Here is a 19,123-nt window from a genome sequence, read left to right as displayed (position 1 = left end):
TAGTGCTAATCAACTTTGGGTTTGGGATCAAGGAACACCAAGCAAGACCTAGTTTAGAGTCATTGGTTTGAGCTGAGGAGTGCTAAAGAAAAGGGGGGGAAGGAAAGGATTCCCACTGAACCAGGCATAGGCTGTACAGCTTCTGAAGGAAAGCTGTGATTGTAAGTCACGTGTTCCAAAAGTGAGTTTTAAACGGTTTTATCCACCTATAGGATTACATGTTGGTAAAAGAAACTGAAGTTTTGAACTGAAAGTTGAAACTGAATTCACTAATCATTTTTCATATAGAATGTGTAACACGGAAAGTTATAGTCTTTATCAGAAAACTCTGTGTTTCGGGTTGAAATTGTTGGAAGAACAGGAGCTGGTAAATCAACACTCACAAATTGCTTGTTTAGAGTTCTAGAGGGATCTGAAGGCAAAATAATTATCAATGGAATTGATATATCAACTATTGGACTCCATGACCTACGTGGAAATCTTAACATTATTCCACAGGTGAGATGTGTTTTAGAGATAACTATTACTTTTTTTGACTAACACAAGACACTTCATATTTTGGAGAAATTATAACTCCAAAAGTCAACAGGCTGCCAAGAGACAGAGGCATAAAACTCAATAGAATTTTACTGATCTTTGAAAACAGGCTCTGTTATGGCCTATCAGGTTTTAGAATTGAATTTTTGACAATCTTAGCTATTTGATTAGACAGTAATCTTCAGTACTGCTGGCACAATGCTATCCTGAAAAATGTCACAACTACATCTTGGCAACTATATGGAAGAAGCCTCAAAACAGGCAGACCACAAGTATACATTAGGTTTTATTATGCCAGGTTTAGTTTAACAGTCTTAAGCTGTCCCTGCTTACTTCAGAATGGGGCAGGAAACTCAAGATTCATTCACGTATCATTAGGATTGTAGTCATGCTGGTAAACTGCTTTACGTTGAAATGCTCTAGTATAGAGTAAAACCTAGAACACAAATTTAATGGTCACCTGAAGACTTTTCGCATGTTCCCTGAATGCCATTCGTAAGACCATTTTGGTGCATGAGTGATGTTAACATCACTTATAATAAATTTATCTGACATTTTCCAAAGGAAGGTCTATGCTTTTTTCCTAGCTTTTCTGGAGCTTTAATCCTGGCAATATTTCCTGTCTCTACCATAGCCTGTGCATGGAGACAAGGCCAATATTTAAATCAAAATAGCTTGCGTGTTTCCAAGAATGAGCTGAATATGTATATATGTATATATATGTATATATTCCTTCAAATCCTTGGCTGCTTTTCCTTTGAGAAATGTATTTGCTCAGGGGAATAATAAATTTACAGTTTTTGATACAACTTTAGGGTCAGAAATGACAATACTAAGCCAAATTTGATTATGCTGCAGGACTTCAAAACACAATTCTTATATGCTCAGTTGTAACATTTTTCTTGTTTTAAGCAGCTAACACTCTATGAATCTGCACAATGTCTGACAGTTGTAAATTACACAATATTTTCTCAACTGCAGTTGCAGGTCTGATTTACTGTGGATGGAATATATTGGATCCACATCAAAGCAACTAAATTGAGAGAGGTACAGGAAAGTTCAGTGAACTAACAAACTGTGATCAGACAAGGAAACTAGAACTGGAAGAGTGGAAAAATGGAGACTGGAGCTTGTGGAGAGTAGGTGGAGTCTGGAGTGTTGAACTGCATAGGTCGGGAGAATGGAACTGGGTGAAGATAAAAGTCTGGGACGGAAAAAAGGGCAGGGCAAGACAGCAAAGCTTTTAGTGTGCGCACACTTTTTCAGATCAGTCAAATATATCTCATACAAACAGTCTTTTAACAATCATAGTAAAGTACAGATTTACAAATTACTTTAATGATGTTCTAATGCAAGTAACATGAAGTTTAAATGAAGAATATGCACAAGATCACATACCATTTTAACAGTCCGTTTTGGTCACCTAGCTCCCTCAAAATTATCACTGTTCCGCTTGCACAGAACTTGCTAGTGAACGTTGTTGGCCTTTTACAGGCTACCTATTGGGTCGCAACCACTGTGACTGCACTTAGTCAAGGTGTCTGTTCACTGCCTCTGAAAACATCAGTTCTGTTTATAAATCTGAGCAGATATTCATGTGTTGTCAAGTACTGACTTCTTAAATGTGCCTTTTTCTTTCGTGTGCATCAAAAAAAGTGTTTAGACTTAACTACTGAATGCTTGTTTCTACACTCATAAGTGCTGGATGTGACCCATATGCATCCTGGCATCTACTAGTCTATGTGTACTTTTCCAGACATTCCCTGCTGTATTCAGTGCACAGAAGATAGTGTTGCTCATTGAATAAACATTTATGCAACAAATGCTTTTGTTCTTATTGCTGAATATGTCATCTTCCCTGTAGGAAATTAAGAAAATTTGACTTATAATCATAGCCTTCTGATTTTTCTTAACAGTGCTCATGAATGTAGCATCCAGCGCTTCACAAACTTGACAATAGTAGTAATTCATATGTTGTTGCAGTTGCCACATGCTGGGCAGGTCCTTAGTCAGCCATAGAACCGGTATACCCTTTACATTTCACATTAATGAAGAATTGAGCACAGTGAGACCCCACGTGATTTTTGTCTTTTCATCCACCAGCTTCAAAATGTTACAATTTCCCTTGCAAAGCTTAATTTCCAAAATTATTTTTCCCAGTTTCCTGTGTTAATGTATGGATTTATGGCAGACTTTTTTAGGTTTGTGTTTGAATTGTGCACTCACATTCTGCTGTTATTTAGGACCCCATTTTGTTTTCTGGGACACTGCAGTCAAATTTGGATCCACTTGGAAAACACTCTGATCTTGAACTGTGGGAGGTACTGGAACTCTGTGACTTAAAGGATTTTGTCCAGTCACTCCCAAAGAAACTCCTTCATGAGATTTCAGAAGGTGGTGAAAACCTCAGGGATATAATCAAGAAAGTGCTATTGAAGTTATTTTCTGGTACTGTAAAACTCTGTTTTTTCCAGAGAATTTACTTCAGAAAGTATCGTTATAGACATGACACTTCTCCTGTCATTCTAAGTAGAATTATTCTGGTAGTATGAGTTTCTTTGAGGTGGCCAACTGGTCACAACTGTATAAAGTGCTATGGCCTATGCTGTATGGGAAGCCAAGGAAGTAGACAAGCTGAAAATAATCTTAATAGCTTAAGTATATGAGTAGTTGTAAAGGAGTTTGGGGGAGAATGGGACAATTCATACCCCCCCTAATTAGATTTGGATAGAAAAGTACTTACTTACTTAAACTTAAAAAACAAAACAAAAAACCCAAAAAACACCAAACTTGGAACAGAGGGCAAAACTGCAGAGAGCTTGTGCCTTTGCTTTATTTGCTTAGGCAAATCAACTCTTTTTTCCCTTGTAAAACATTAACCCATAGCTATGTAAGGAAGGTGATGCTTGAAGTAAAAGGACTCTAAGCTTTAGGAGACAAATACTGAAGCTTTCAGCAGCAAAGGGGCAGGTCTTAAATGGAGTGTACTGAGTATCAGCTTGAATTTTTTTGGCAGATCATTTTCAGGAGGAAGTTACTAGAAGGCATACACCACAGCTAACATGTAGGAGTATCCAAACTTTTACACTGAACATTATTAAAAAGTGGTTTAGCATTCAATCTGGCTTATTCAGAGTCCCTGTTATAATGTGAATATAGAAGCTGTAGGCAAGACTACGTTTACACTACAAAGTTCAGCCACAGGTGTTTAAAAGTCACACCTTAACTATTATTGGTATGCTGAGCAAGAAGAAATCAAAACTTCCAAAAGGAGGTGAGCATATTTCACTAGTCTTATAAGAAGTATAAAGTGTTGTTAAGAAAGACAGAACAGATAGGTTCCGCAGTAATCTCAGCTTTATGTTGCTCTCCCCTTCCTCAATGTCCCTGACCTGACCTTCTCAAATGTATTTTTAACAGTGTTGGGCAGAGACAGCTCATCTGTCTGGCCCGTGTTTTGCTACGAAAGACAAAAATCCTGGTCCTAGATGAGGCAACAGCTTCTGTTGACATGGCAACAGATAACGTGGTACAGTCCACCATCGAAAGAGAGTTTTACAACTGCACAATATTAACTATAGCCCACAGGTTACACACAGTCATGGATTCAGAGAGGTAAGTAAGTTTCGGTAAGCCATTTTAAAAATAAATGGCTTCCTTTAAATGCATCAGTTTTCAGACTTATTAAAATTTACTCTCCAACACTTTTTACCTTAGTATCTTTCTATCTGTGCAATCCAAGGTATCACAAAAGACTTGGCATCAATATTAATTAAATATTGATAGCCTGTGTTCTGTTTCCCCCTTCTAATTACAGAATTTATTTTTTTCCTGGTAAGGTACAGGTATAAGTTACTGTTAAGACCACTTAATTCTCTATAGTCCATTTACTCTACTGTAGCATTGTTACCAATTAAGCAAAAACGCCATTTTCAAAAGGCTTTTTTAAATGTAAGAGTTCCTAGCTTTAGAAACCGACAAATTACCTACTGCAATGATATTTCTTCTAAATAAGAGTTCCCATTATCTGTATTAGGACTGGAAAATATGGTTGAAGAGCTTATTTTTCTTCTGTAACCTTTCTGCTTTTGCATTGTAGAGTGCTTGTTCTGGATGCAGGAAGGATTCTAGAATATGATACACCACATAATTTGTTAGAATGAAAAGGTGCCTTTTCTGAAATGGTTGCAGAGGCTGGGATAAGAAGGTGAAGAAAACTAATGAATGAATTCTTAATGAATATGAGAATTCCTTACTCCAGTAAACACTTGAGGGATATGTGGTGGCATTCCTGATGTTATAAAATGACTAGCTTACCCAAAAGCTCCTCAGAACACTGCTGTTTACTACAACCTATATATATTGATCAGGTTTCTTAAAATAACTTTCTGATTTTATACAAATCACTTATTTTGATCATATTGGCACTAGAACAACATAACAAAGCAGTGATTTTCATGGCGTATTTTAACTGTTGCACTAGTAAAGACAGATTGAAAAATAAATCTTGCTGTTCGTACAGTTTTTAATTAAAAAATAGTACTTAATTAAGTTGCTCTCACATTATGCCCTGTTAGTTAGTACATTCTTATGATGATTGCGAATTCATTAAAAACCCAAACTGCTTATTGCGTGGACATACAGGCAGATGTCATTTGGTGCTGATTTTTAGGACATGCATATTTGCACGTATACTTAGGTAATTCTTGAGGCAATAGACTTACCACATTAATTTTCCTTTTGACCTTGTGATTTCTGAATAACTGAAAAATTATTTCAAATAATTGAAAAGCAGTTCTTATGTATCTGATTGAGCATTACAAAATCACATTGTGAAAGAATCCCAGAAAAAATGGAGTCAGATGTGGCTATCTCTTTGCTAGTAGATTTTAATGCAAACCTCAATACTAATTACAGCAGCAGGAAAGGTTATGTACATTTACTGAAAGTGTCAGTTAACCATGTCTATGCTTCTGTAGGCCACATAAATATTAATTTTCCTTTTTTTATTGCAGTTCCTAAAACTCTTCAAGTTCAATACCAACTCAAACTTCAAAAACTAAGAGAAGATCCCCATCAACTGCTTAAAAAAAAATTAAAAACATCAAAGTACATGAATAAAGAGTCGGTCTACAGCCCTGTTGTATTACTTTAATATTGACACCTGGTTAATATCAAGTAGGATCTTAATTTCTTGCCTGATAGCAAGCAAACCATATTTCCTGTTTTAGAAAGGTGGTGAGAAGTGACTGAGGCTCGCCAAAGAAGTTCCTCAAAGATGTGATTCTATTACAGTGAAGGTGAATGATTTCTCTATCCTTTCCTGAAGGCAAGAAAGCAAGCCTGTCTCCCTACGTTACAACCAGAGTGCTATCTAGTTTAATTGGCTACAAAACATAACTAAATATACTGTCAGTTGCACAAAACTATTAGAAGCATATAATGATTTTAGACTAGGAACAACCCAGCCCAAGTAACTATTACCTTCTGAAAGTCTTGGAGAGACTGGTGTGACAGAACATTTCTCAGGAGAGAGAACAGCTTCCTGCTTTTCATCTCTGTTTTCCTCTTCTTTCCCCCACCTGAGGCCAAGAGTACCTTCCCAACAGATCAGAACCTTCTCATACCGTCATTTAACTTCCTCACAACATTCCAAGTGCCACAGGCAGGCTCTTCTGCAGCTCTACTTCCCCCAACGTTGTCCCCATCCCTTACCCACCTTCATGCTCCCCTCTGAACCCACTCTTACCTGCAAGTATCGCAGGAGGAATTGGAAGGGACTGAAGCGAGTGCCATTCCTAAGCCGATTAAGAAGTTTTAGGCATAAGGCTAGGGGAGGTAGACTTCAGTACCTCAGAGACCAACCCCTTTCACAAAGTCCAGAGAAAATAATCTGAGGACTGGCATCAGTGCATGGCAATTTTTACTTTTTTGTTGTTGTTTATTTGTGGGGAGGAGGGTTTTCTGTGCTTACTGCTGGGCTGACATAGCCTTACAGCTTCAGGCTACGTTCAGACCACAGTTTGGAAAAGCTGCAGACTGAATAACTGCAAAGTCTGAGAGAAAAGAAAATGGTGGACTAGTGTCAGCAGAAGCCAAATAGCCATTGCTTCTCTTTCAGCAAGCTGTAGTCCTCATATACAGTTTCACTTTGAAAAAGGAGGTGCGGTGGAGGCAGAAGCAGCGTGATGTGCTCCTGCTATGTTTTCATGCAGCAATAACTTACCGAAGTAAACCATCTAACAGGCTTAGGGTATGCAGGAAAAGGCAATTTTGCAGTAAGAATATCACCCAGGGTCTGCAACCTCTACTCTCCTCACACGCCTGATGTGAAAGAGGCTCACTCTAAGAAACAAAGAGGGAGCACTTGGCTGCCTCAAGTTCAATATTAATTCAGACTTTGCAGTACCCAACACAACCCACCAAACACAATGTCACCAGCTAACTCCCTTGACAGTGCAGACAAAGCCATGTCATAGCCCTGCAGGCCAGCTCAGCCTATATCTAGCCTCTCCTGCACTTTCTCCTCCAAATGGCAATTCTCCTATGCCTCCAGGGTATTTGGGGATCAGGTCCCCGCCTCATCCTGTGGGGCTACTTATAGGCACCCACCACCTGTGAAAGGCTCTGCCCCATATAAGCCACTGACTGCTGAGACTCCTGAGAAGGTGCTAGGCTGAAGAAAAGCAAGTGTGGAAAAACCCAGCTTGGGGCTGTTCTCAAAGGGCCTTCTGACTCCACAGGTTACCATCATTTGGTTGGAGATAAGATGAGGGACCCAACTGTTCATCCGTTTGAGGAGCTCCTGCATGGCCTCCTTTTCCAGCTAGGTTGCTTGGGTTAGGGAAAGGAAGGGCGGGACAGCCAGGGTATCAGGGCAGAGTCTGAAGTGAGGATGAGGCTCAGAAGGGCACCATGACTCTGTTTTTCCTTTTCACAGGGAGAAGCATGGAGCAGAACCTGCTCATGCTCTGCTTCAACTTCCTTCCCCACAGCATTCAAAAGAATCCTACAGGCAGTATCTTCTCAGGCAACACTTCCCTCAGCCCTGCTTCTAGCCCTTGCTCTACACTTTCCTGGCAGTATCACAGGGGAAACCAGAAGGAAGTTGGGGGAAAGCCTCCTTTCCCTCGCAGGAACATACATGTTTCTGCCTTTTGCCAGCCATAGTTGATTGCTGTCTGTTGGGGGAAGGTTGGACCAGGCTTACAGTTATCATCACGGCTTTTGCACTGAGGAGGAAAGAGGCTTGCAAATGCTCTGTAACGTTTTCTCTGGCTATGTTTCTGGGCAGTAGTCCATGAAAATTCTGGATTGGGTTTAAACTGCAGGCTAAAATATTAATTTGTGAAACACCATCATGGTTCAGGGTCTCTAGACCTTATATTTCCCAGCCTGAATCCCAAGATGACATACATGTAGAAACCATCTCACAGTTGGAAGTACTGAAGGACAATTTGGAACCTACTGGGGCAAGCTTCCCTACCTGTAACATGTCAAACGTCACATTTGTCATATTCTGCATGAGCCTGTCCCCAACCTTCACTCTGCATATGCTGGAAGCCATTCCCCACATCCATCCTGCAGCTGTTCAGCAAGATGAGGAAGGGTCTCTTCCTGCCCCACATCCTGTGATCCAGCAGGCAGGGCACAAGGAGCATAAGCATAGGAGGAGCGGGAATCACTCCTGCTCCCAACAGGAGCAAGGAGCTGACACCAACCTTGACCAGGGTTTCCCTCACCGTTAGTGCTTCCTTCTTCCTCCCTTGTACCAATCTGCACTTTTCCTCTCAGTTCCATTCTTCCACCCTGAACTGCAGCTTGAGGAGAAAGGTTTTTTCCCCTCCCACCCCAGTTCCTAACACTCCTCTCTGCCACTTCCCAAAGAAGATCTGTCAATCCAGGGTATAGCAACCCCTTGGCAAGTTGAGGGATTTAAACCTCATCCTCTAACCTCCACGGGAATTCAAGGAAGATGGGGAAATAGTGCTGTTACAGTACTTCCCTGAGAAACTGAAACAAGACCTGTCCAAGGGCCAGGAATTACTTTTATTAAAAACATTCTAACAGGTTATTTATAAAATGCATTTCATCATCTGCACTTGGAAACAATTAAAAAACATACAGTTGGTGAGGCATCATACCTTCAGAATTTCAACTCACGAAACAAGCTTTAGCTTTGTAACTTTGTTACGCACCCAACACCACAGCCAACCATACTTAGATTTCAAGGATTGTTTGTAGAAATATTTCAGCTTTAAAATACCAATTTGGTTAAAGAGAGACTTTTGCTAAGTAGTACCTGTGCATACCTGGAAATATCCACTTAGTACAGTGGACTCATCGTTAAAATTTAATGGTTTGTGCCAAAATACAGTACTAAAACGAAAAGACAAAATAAATAACTATTGCAGAATTCACAAAACAGTTATTTAATAAATAAGGATGCATTATGACATATCCAATGTACAGTAACTTCTCTACTAAAAAAAAATCTGTATAGAAATCTGAATAAATACCCTTTTATGGATTTTTTTTTTTTAAAAAAACAAGTAAACAACAACTCACCCTTCCTTTACAATTCCTAGATTAACACTGAAGGAGACTTAACTCCTCCAGAGTGAAGAAGTATGTGAAAAGAAAAAGAAAAAAAGTACTTCATTTATTTGCATTGAGAGTTTAACAGTTTAAAGTTACTCCCACACTCCTACCTGATTTGTCCCAAAATTGCAAAAAGCTTTTAATAGTTTAACTTCACTGTGATGTGGTTCTATTTTTATACAGGTCTGCTCATTTTACACAGTGCATTAAAAAAAAATGAAGACTAGAGAGCTACTGTAACTCCAGTAGCCTTTGAGATGAATTTACAGCAGGGCAGAAGGAAAGGCCACAATGACTCCAAAGACATTGGAATATAAGTTGAATTAAATACATACATTTGTATCTGCAAAGCAAAGGCCCCAAATAGCAACTGCATACGAGCACTGTACTGTATGTTGGCATTCATCCATGATTTCACTGAAGAGGCACTTCCTTCAATGTGGGAGTTACCGCAGGACTTACCACTCACTCTTTATAGCTGTGCAACATTTTGTCTTGAACATATTATCACATTACTGGAAGTTCCATACAGACTTAGAGACAAGGTCACTTTCAAAAAGGTACAAAGGAAAAAATCCTCAAATAAAAATATCACTTTGGTTTTCAACTCAGGGAAATTAAACAGATCTTAGCAATATTTTGGGAATCCTCTGTGAAGTTAAACAATGCTGATGGAATGGTTGTATGCAACTATGATTCAATTTAAGAAGATTTTAATCGGATTACTTCAAAGATATGTTTAGACAATAGCTATGCAAACAGCTGAAGCAGCACAATTCATTTATGACAGTGCCATAAATCAGGCCTACTGCCAAGAGAATAATAAGCCTATTTTAATATAGTCACAGGTTAATAAATTTAAGCCCCACACTTTATCTTGGCATGTTTAATCCAAACAGAATTATTCTGGAGCATACAAGAAAATGCTTAGAACTACCTGTTACTAGAGCCTACCTGGTGAAGACTGGATTGATGGATGTTGAAGCTAGTCTTAACTGAATGAAGTGTTTTCATTGTAGAAAGTTCTATACAGGTAAAAGAATTCAACTGGCCTTTAAGTATTGATTTAACTCTCCAAAGAGAGCAGAACTGCCACCAATTTGTTTTTTCAGATCATTAATTTTTTCCTCCTCATGCATTTGCTAGATAGCTGAGTAGCAAACTATTTGCTTAAAATAAAGTCTTAAGAAGCGCTACCTCAAATCCTGTGTTACACACGCTGCTTCCATCCCAAAAGGACAGCTACAATCTCCGATCTATGTTTGGTTTAGAGTAGGGATATGACAAAACTTAAACCAGTGATATGAGCTAAAAAGTATAAAACAGTTGGGTGAGTTTTCATTTACTAGGACTACAGGAACTAGACTTCATCCAGGCAGTCCCTTCTGTCCCACACTTTCCCCCTGAAAACAGTACAGCTTGAGATACTCAAGGGGAAAGACATCACACACTTGTGGTTGTGCAACAATGAAATTCACATTGGTCAAATTCAAGGGAAGACATACAGGTGTGGCTTTAAGATACATAAAATTACTGCAGTTTTCAAATAAGGCAGGGGAAGTATAAATAGTTGGCGATACGCCCTTGTTCTCCATGGAGAACATCAGTGGTATGACAGCAGCACCTGTATGTTAACCATCAAAACCAGATCAGGAAGTAAGCCTTGAAGACAGACTAAGTAACTCTACATTAGCAAGAGCTAAGTTTCTTAATACGGTTCAGCTGAAACATGAGACAATTTGCCATATAGCCTCAGTAATACCATTATGCTGTTATGAACAGCAGAAGAATCAAGTGAATGCATAAGTCTCATTCAAGCTGCAACATGCCTTTTAGAAAGGTGCTTAAATGCTCAAATGACAATTTAATAAATAAATTTAAGCTCAAGACTGCTAGCGCTATGTGCGTTAACACTGCTTCACATTCTTTCAAAGTAAATACATTGGACCTGGGAATACCTAAGTACCATACCACATTACCTCTAACATTTGGTCACACTCCCTTTTATTTTAAGCATACACCTCTTCAGGATTTGCTAATAAAATTTAGCAAGAAAATGTGAGCGTGTCATCACTAGCATTTTCATCCAATATCCAATCTACAAGCAAATACAGGACACTTCAGAACTTCAAAAACCATTCGTACCTTTAAAGTAACATCTAGCTTTAACACAGTTAGGCATCCAGTAACACCTACCTGGAATAGATAAAAAAATGAATATAATATGGCTAAGATTAGGGTCTGCTGCCAGTCAGATAAGTATGCACCATCAGAGTACACTTTTGGAGAGATGGAATGCAATGGGGAAGAGTTTATATTCAGTTAAAATTAGTCTTCCGTAAATGCTTATTAGGAATTTCTATAGCGCTGACTTGGAGAGGCCAGGACCCACCAACGATTCCTGCTTGGATAGCTACGCCCATTACAACTGCTAGATCAGGATCTACAGAGGTGTTAGGTTCCTTTCCAAAGAAATCCTGAATAACTTTGCGTATTTGAGGAATCCGGGTGGAGCCTCCAACTAACACAATTTCATCCACTTCCGCTTTGTGTAGATGGCCTTCCTTCAACACCTGTTCAATGGGCACAAGAATCTTCTCAAAAAGGTCCTCATTTAACATCTCAAATAGCTTCCTAGAGATTTCTGTTTCAAACACAACTTTGACAAAGTTGTTCTCTACTTCTGAAGTATCTCCAAGGTTTTTCAGATCTGCTTTTTGCGAAGGCTTGCCTTTTAGCCCAGTGTTTGTTTTTACCTCACTTTCTGGAATTTCTTTTGTAAGCTTCCTTTCTGGCATAGTCAATGACACCCTTAGTGTAGCTGCCTCATGAACAGTCAAATTTAATTTAACTGCTTCCACAGCCTGTCTGAGGCGATGTATTTCTTCTTTTCTTGTTGGCAGAGAACCATACATTTGTTGGAGCTGATCATAGAAATACAGCATCAACCTCTGATTAAAATCCTGTCCTCCAAGTTTGTTGTTACCTGAAACATCAGAACAGAAGGCATCAGACACTGAAGCTTCAAAGCTTCAGAAAGCAGCACGCATCTTCTCTTTTACTGGGAGATGGTTCTCAAGGGCCAAAACAATGATAGTAGGACCGTAAACATAGAGCAAGAGATCACAGAGCTGGGAAAATAGACATAGCTGTCGTCCACTGGAGAATGCATGATGAACAGTAATTTCCAGATTTTCATTTAGCAACTTTTTTTTTTAATTTATCCCCCTCAATGTTTTTCCCATGGAACTGCTCTGCTACACTGTAACAGAAAAAAGCAGTGGTTGCTAACTCAGAGGTATTCTCTATAGAAGAAAATACATAATGATAAATATCTAACTGGAACCCTGTAACTGAAGTGCAATCTCTCACAGCAAATTGTTTTTCCAGGTAAAATTTTCAGTTTCAAATTTCTCTGCCCAGAATGGATTTTTGTCTTAGCACTTCCACAGTAAAGCTTTATAGGGATTATTATTTTAACAGTTTCAAGTTATTCAACATCTTTATACACCCACATGAAAAATTACATGCTACTGAAGTATCTATATATATACACCCTGCCGAAAGCGGAAGAAAGTGATAGAACGCAAGCAGTAAACTTCAAGCTACATTAACAGGCATATCTTATATTAGCCTTCAGAAAGAGACAAAAAAAGTATCATGTATAACCAATTGCTTCAGAAAGATTATTCTTGCACCATGTTTCCAAAAACCTCAGAAACGATTGTTCTTGCTTTCCATTCAACAGAGTTAAAAAATGGCCTGCAGATTTTCATCTGTGTTGAACAATACTCTCAAAGTTTCCACTGTTTTGTTTCAACTGAAAACAGGAATTCACTTAGTAGACCTCCATCTAAATAAATCAGAATGAAGCTGCTGAATATTTCCTGTTGTTCCAACTCTTAGTAGACTGCGCAGCAGCTCACATGACAACTTATTCATTCAAGGCAACGCAGACAGTTAGCACTACATCTCAGACCTGTCTGAGTTCAGGTCATGTGAAAAGCAGTTGTGTATTCACTACAGTTTTACTAAACATTGCTGCCAGAACTCTTTGCCAAGTGATGAATCACTTTGGCATATACATATCACAAAACGTACTTCTGGGTTAACAGCACAAACGTTCCCAAACCCTGCCCAACTTAGCTGGAGCCAAACACAAGGCAAGGATGCTCTAAAGCACTAGTCAATGATTTGGCAAATGTTTCCAGCTTGGATAAAGGTAAAAGAAAGATTCGTAAAATCCCCAGCCCCCAAAAGTCCAGTCAAAGCAATTGTAATACAGACCAGCACTTTTACCAGCAGGCACAGAAGTTAACAGCCATAGATAAAATGAAACCACAACTTATTCCTTTGAGTCAGCCAAAACCTGTGAATTTATCTTAATTGTTGAAACCACTCACAGACTTCATGTTGCATGAAAGACAGCTGAGAGCGCTTTTGGAGAACACTTTGTGACAAGGCTGGTATGTTCTAAAAAGCCCCTCTAATGGTGACTTTAGGTGCACCTTTCCTTTCCCCCCATGTCTTGAGAAAGTAAAGCATTTTTCTCACCTGCCATGGCTCGTGTGAGGAACATCCCTCCCTGTTTGTTCAACAGAGACACATCCAAAGTTCCTCCACCCAAATCCACCACCAGAACATTAAACACATCAGCTTTGTGGAGTCCATAAGCCATAGCTGCAGCTGTGGGTTCATTGATTACTCGCAAAATTTCTAGCCCTACGAAGAGAAAAGATACCAAGCAACAGTGAGGTACACTTCAGAAAACTTCAGTTCTCGCATCATGATGACATTTACCATTAGTTCTGGGGGTTTTTTTGAACCAAACTTACACCAAGTGAAATGTCAGATCTAAAGGAAACAGTTTTCCAAGTATTTTTCACTGAACTCTCTTCCTTATTTAAGCCTAAAGTAATACTACTTCAGTGTCAGGGTGAAGTCATGAACCATGATTTGCCCAAACACGTTTCTTCCAGAGAAACCTTGCTAAGGGGATTTATTTCATATGTTCTATTTCTGTTTAATTTATTGTCCAAGGGTGCTCTGTATAGTCTATTTGGAGATTACCAAGACGACGATTTTCCCCAAAGTAAAACTTACTCCTCCTAGCTATCTGTCTGCATTAGTCAGCTGCACCTATTGGTACCCAAGAGTTCTCTGCTGTTCCTCACAATTGGTAATGGTCTGTAATAAAAAAACAAAAATCCATTCTAAGGTTGTCTATCACTGATTCCCTGTTTCTATATCCTTCCCAAAAGACTTTACGGATAGTGAAACAGACCTAAAGATAATTTTGAGGCTTCACAGGAAAATGCTGGAATAAAGAGACATCACCTGCAAGGTTAGCTGCCTTAATGGTAGAATTCCGTTGCCTTTCATCAAACTCTGCTGGCACAGAGATTACCGCCTTTGAAATGGGCATGCCAAGATAGTCTTCTGCCATGCTCTTCAGTTTCAGTAGCAGCTGAGAGCCAATATGCTCTGGAGTGATGCGAAAAGTTTCATTAGTAGTCACAGAAAATTCAGCTGATCCGTTGTTGTTGAAAATCTAGGAGGAAAAAGCAACACAACCCACAGATGAGAAATCTTTTTCTTATGCTCTCCCACCCTGCCCCCACCAAATGTTTTATTCACATATAGACTGTTTATTCTGGAAAAATATGAACGTGCTTTTGCCACCTCCTGAATCACTTTTATTCCTTGACTATGAGTATTATGCAAAACATGCAACTTAAGGTGTCTGAGTATATCCAAAGTAGTGACACCCACTGTACCCAGGTAAGACACATTAAAAAATTTAAGACCTAGCAACTGCATAATCTACTCCAACACCACATTCAAAGATAAAAGTAATGTTTTTTAATCATTAGGTTTACCCTACTGATAAAGCTTCCCACAGGTTCTTCTTTCTGAAACGATGCAAACAGGTTGGTACTGGAACAGCTTCTCTTAACAGGTAAAGAATTCAAAGACTGTTTGCAGTACCTGAAAATTCATCTCTTTTCAGCAAATACTGCACCATGCTAAATTAATGCAATACTTTTTTTTTTAAAAAAAGCAGCTTTCAAGATCTGCTGCTCGTCAAGTAAGTACTAGAAAAGTGCTAGGGAAGAAACTGTAGTGGCAGAAGAGAAGATTGACTTTTACTCCTGTATTCCCCCCCCCCCCCCAATCTCATGGAAAAAGTGAAGTTTTCAGCAAAGCACAGTTAGAATTTCAAGTTGAGATTTATACTTTAAGAGAAGGGGCTGGAAGGTTACGCAGAAACACATTTCACAGTAGAGGACAGGGTTCTCTGGAAAATCGCTATCAGTTCTCACACAGAGGTACGCAACTTCCACAACCGTTTCCTTCTCCCTTCTCTGGATACCTCTTATGGTTTTCAGGCACATCAGATTTAGCCAAATGACTCAAGGTCAGACAAGCTGGTCACCTACTACATGTTTCAAGCATCCTATAGCTTACTGCTTGGAGAGAACTGAAGACGGCTACTTACCTTAAAAGGATACCTGCTACTTTCACTTTTCAGTTCTTCTGAAGTGAAGATTTTCCCAATGAATCTTTTTGCATCATATATGGTGTTCTGAGGATTTGAATCAGCCAGTTCTAGGCCATCATATCCTACATACACATCTCTGTCTGTGAAAGAGACTATACTTGGTATGCTGTTGTGCCCATTTTCATCTGCAATAACCTTCACCTGCCCTGTTCCAGGAAGAAAGACACCAACAGAGCAGTAAGTCGTGCCAAGGTCAATCCCAATTACTTTTGGTGTAGGCATCGGTAAATATTGCTGTGCTAGATAGCCAGCTAACAAGAGAGCCAAAACAGCTGAACCTGAAACACAGAATTTTAAAAAGTAGGGTTAGAGTACCTACCGCTGCAAACTTGTAAGTCAATGCAAATTACATAACATTATACATGACACCTCATGCAGTTTTATTTCATGCTTTGAAGCCTGTTCAGCTACCTAATTAGTTTTCAATTTCTTCAAGGTCACCAGCAAGTTCAGGCCTCTTAATAAACATTGGTTAGAAGAGGCAAAATCTTAGGCATTAAATACTAAACTAGTTAAAAAAAGCCCAAGTAGTACAGCAAAGCAAAAAATATCACCACCCTGTAATAATTCTTTTTCTCTCTGCAAGGTACTTAAAAAACACAGGTTAATTAGTATTTTGGGGGGAATTGCCTATGAATGACCCCTAAGGGACATCTAGTTAGTGAGGCTGCACAAAATCGAAGTGAAATTAAAAACTCTCAATTCAAACATCTCCTTCAACTTCACCGAAAGTCTAAAGATAAGGAATGCAAAACCATACAAACTGCTCCTATTTCAGTCATAGCTCCCGAAGAGCATCTTCCCACACCTCTGAATCTTTTCCATGAAAATCAAGGGGTAGACTAGTTTAAGGGCAGAAGAGGTTGTTTGTTTTTTTTTTTTTTTAATTTTGCATATAATCATCAGACAAAGCAAGAAAACCAAAAATCTAATAATGCCTCAGAGGAGAAAAAAAAGCACCAACAAACAAAATCTCAAGAAAAAATCTAAATAGCTTAAATTACAACGAGCAGATAAGCTCATTTCCCGGTATGTGAAGACCGGTCACAGCTGTGCTTCAAACAGACTAGTGAGAAAGCACAGGTACACTTTTGGCCGTGAATCTCCCAAGGCATTTCTCAGCAATTCGGCACTGAGCACTTCGGCTTTGCAAACGGAGAAACAGACGGAACGCGCCCCAGAAAGCCGTGCCATCCTGAAACGCCAGCCCAGGGTGATAACGCTGGCAGAAAGACTGCGAGAGCCCCAGCAAAACCACGCAATCGCGGTCAGCGCCCACCGCCTGAGGCAGGGTGACGAGACGCGTCTGGGCCCTGCCAGGCGGAGGCCACCACGGGCGGGGGCACCCCGATGCTCCGCCGGCCCCACCGCCGCCCGCCCCCCAGGCACCGTCCCCTCAGCAGCCCGAGGGAAGGACCGGGACCCTGTGCCCCCGCCCGCGCTCACCCAGCACCGCCATCTGCCCAGCCATCGCCGCCCGCCGGCTCCACCAGCGCCCACCACCGCCGACTGCTGACGGCTCCTTCCGGCCCGCGCCGCGCGGCACGCCGGGACTGGTGGTATGCGCGTCCCGCCCGTCCCAGGGACACTCGGATGCTGTAGGGGGCAAGAAAACCACAACTCCCAGGAGGCAGAGGGGCGCGGCTACTTCTGGCGCACATCAGCCAATGGGCTGAGAGAAGAGTCATTCAGCAGTAGGGGAGGAACAGGTAGCGACGGAGGATGCGCGTCACCCCGCCTGGCGCATGCGCCAATCAGCGCCGGCGGTGTCGCGGTGCCTGCTGGGAGCGGTAGTTCGGGTGGGGGCGCCGCGGCAGCCCCCGCCGTGGCCGCCATCGCTGTGGTGGTGCGCTCGGCGCCATGGCAGCAGCTTGAAGTCTGGGGCGGTAACGACACCCAGCTTCCCGCTCGTCCCGAGCGTCCGCCATCCCTGGGGCACGGGCAGGCGGCACGCCGCGGTGCCGGGCAGGGACGTGGTGCGGGCGCCCGGGCCGGGCCGCCGCCGCTGCTGTCGCTGCCCTCCGAGCACTCGCCTGCCGGTGTGAGGCGTTAGAGACCGTAGATCCGGCATTGCCAAATCAGAACACATTAAAACTATTAGGCCTTTGAAAATAATAATTATTATTTTTTTATATATTATTACTGGCATTCGTGTTTCAGAGCCTTTTGCTAAGGTGATGTGGGCCGCTGCCCAGTCAGGCCCAGCGCAGAAACTAACAGTAAAGTGATGGGCCTGGCTGTTGCACAGTGGGGGGGCTACTGCGGCCCCAGCTTTTTGGAAAAGTGCTGGGTGCTGCGGTGAAGTGGCCTTGGCCGTGAACGAGGAAACCCCCGGCTCAGGGGCCTGATGTTTATTCCCGCTGCCTGTCCTGGTGGCAGACTGACACCGTCTGGGACCTGGGAAGGGGTTTCGATCGAATGTGATACACTGAAGCAGAGTACTCATGTTTCATCTTCTCTCCCATGCCATCTCTAGAGAGAGCACCAGGGTCTCCTGCCCTAAGGTTGCACTTTCCCTTTTAAAAACATTTCATCTCCTTTCCCTGAAGTGCTCTGATGCATTTTTGCAACTTAACAGCGTTCTTTGAATGTAATGGTTCAACAGTGGGACAGCCATGGCAGCTTTTACCTCTTCATATCAATGGTGAGGGCAGAGTTCCTTCCTGCCCATCTGACATTTAGCCAAGTAAGGAGAATGCAGATGAAACCTTTCTCTCAAATGCGTCCTGGAGGAGCAGAAGTAGTAATTAATCCAAGAAATACAACATGAAGTACAATGTGGGTTTGCTTCTTGTCAGCTGTTCCTCAACTAAGCTCTGCTCTCATAAGGAGTAACAGATTTTTCAGGTTCTTGCAGATCAGGTTTCTGTTTCAGGCAGAAATTGTGAGAATCTGGTGTTTCCTTAATGTGGTTTAAGTTAGATGTTTTTTAATAGAAAATATTCATAAATGAATAGGTAGTAACAAATAGCATAGTGGAAGAAAAGATAGGCTAAGTTCTATTGCAGTTACCATCTTAGCACCTCTATTTCTCCTAAGTGAAAGACACATAACCCAAAAGTAATTCCTAGGAGCTTACTTCTTATAAGCTTCTTTATGCAAAAAACAGGACTACTTTAACTTAATAGTAAAAAAGGCATGCATCCTCCACTTATTGTTAACAGAGTGATGTGGTTTATTTTCTGCATGAGAAGGTGGAAACTCCTTGATAAGGGAAGAGAAGGTTAAGCCATTCAGCCTTTTTAAAGACTCATGATCTGGCTTTTCTAATTATGTATCTAACTTATTTATTCATTTTCCATACATCAGAGTTCAATACTTTAATCATGTTTCTTGAAGTGGCACCATTGCAATCATTCTTAAGTTATTTAACTGGGGGAACACTTGTAATTGTTTACAGTATTTCTTCACTTGTGTAACTCA

The 19,123-nt window shown here is 40.8% G+C and overlaps 2 protein-coding genes across 2 annotated transcripts in view; one reads left to right on the top strand and one right to left on the bottom strand.

Annotated features, from left to right (window-relative positions):
- The window catches only part of LOC104253293 (multidrug resistance-associated protein 1), a 34,814-nt gene extending 30,066 nt beyond the window's left edge, over positions 1 to 4,748 (top strand). Inside the window, 4 exon segments of the mRNA XM_059835640.1 lie at positions 313 to 498; positions 2,781 to 2,944; positions 3,955 to 4,152; positions 4,637 to 4,748. Of these exon segments, the coding sequence (XP_059691623.1) occupies positions 313 to 498; positions 2,781 to 2,944; positions 3,955 to 4,152; positions 4,637 to 4,748 (660 nt within the window).
- A 4,270-nt stretch (positions 4,749 to 9,018) lies between these two features.
- HSPA13 (heat shock protein family A (Hsp70) member 13) lies at positions 9,019 to 17,171 on the bottom strand. The gene is made up of 5 exons (XM_059820105.1): positions 17,147 to 17,171; positions 15,638 to 15,978; positions 14,476 to 14,689; positions 13,693 to 13,860; positions 9,019 to 12,124 (listed from the first exon to the last, which is right to left on the bottom strand). The coding sequence occupies exons 1-5, from the start codon at positions 17,169 to 17,171 to the stop codon at positions 11,457 to 11,459; spliced, it is 1,416 nt and encodes a 471-aa protein (XP_059676088.1). The 3' UTR covers positions 9,019 to 11,456.
- Between the last annotated feature and the right edge of the window lie 1,952 nt (positions 17,172 to 19,123).

The sequence above is a fragment of the Gavia stellata genome, chromosome 1 (assembly GCF_030936135.1).
Source record: "Gavia stellata isolate bGavSte3 chromosome 1, bGavSte3.hap2, whole genome shotgun sequence".
Classification (NCBI taxonomy): domain Eukaryota; kingdom Metazoa; phylum Chordata; class Aves; order Gaviiformes; family Gaviidae; genus Gavia; species Gavia stellata.
This window is presented reverse-complemented; position numbering and strand designations above follow the sequence as displayed.

Excerpts from the sequence above, each read along its gene's own strand:
- HSPA13 (XM_059820105.1), bottom strand. The coding sequence starts at position 17,171 with ATGGCTGGGCAGATGGCGGTGCTGG. Across the intron at positions 15,979-17,146 it reads TGGGCAGATGGCGGTGCTGG|GTTCAGCTGTTTTGGCTCTC; the intron begins GTGAGCGCGGGC and ends TCTGTGTTTCAG. Across the intron at positions 14,690-15,637 it reads GTAGCAGGTATCCTTTTAAG|ATTTTCAACAACAACGGATC; the intron begins GTAAGTAGCCGT and ends TTTTCCTCCTAG.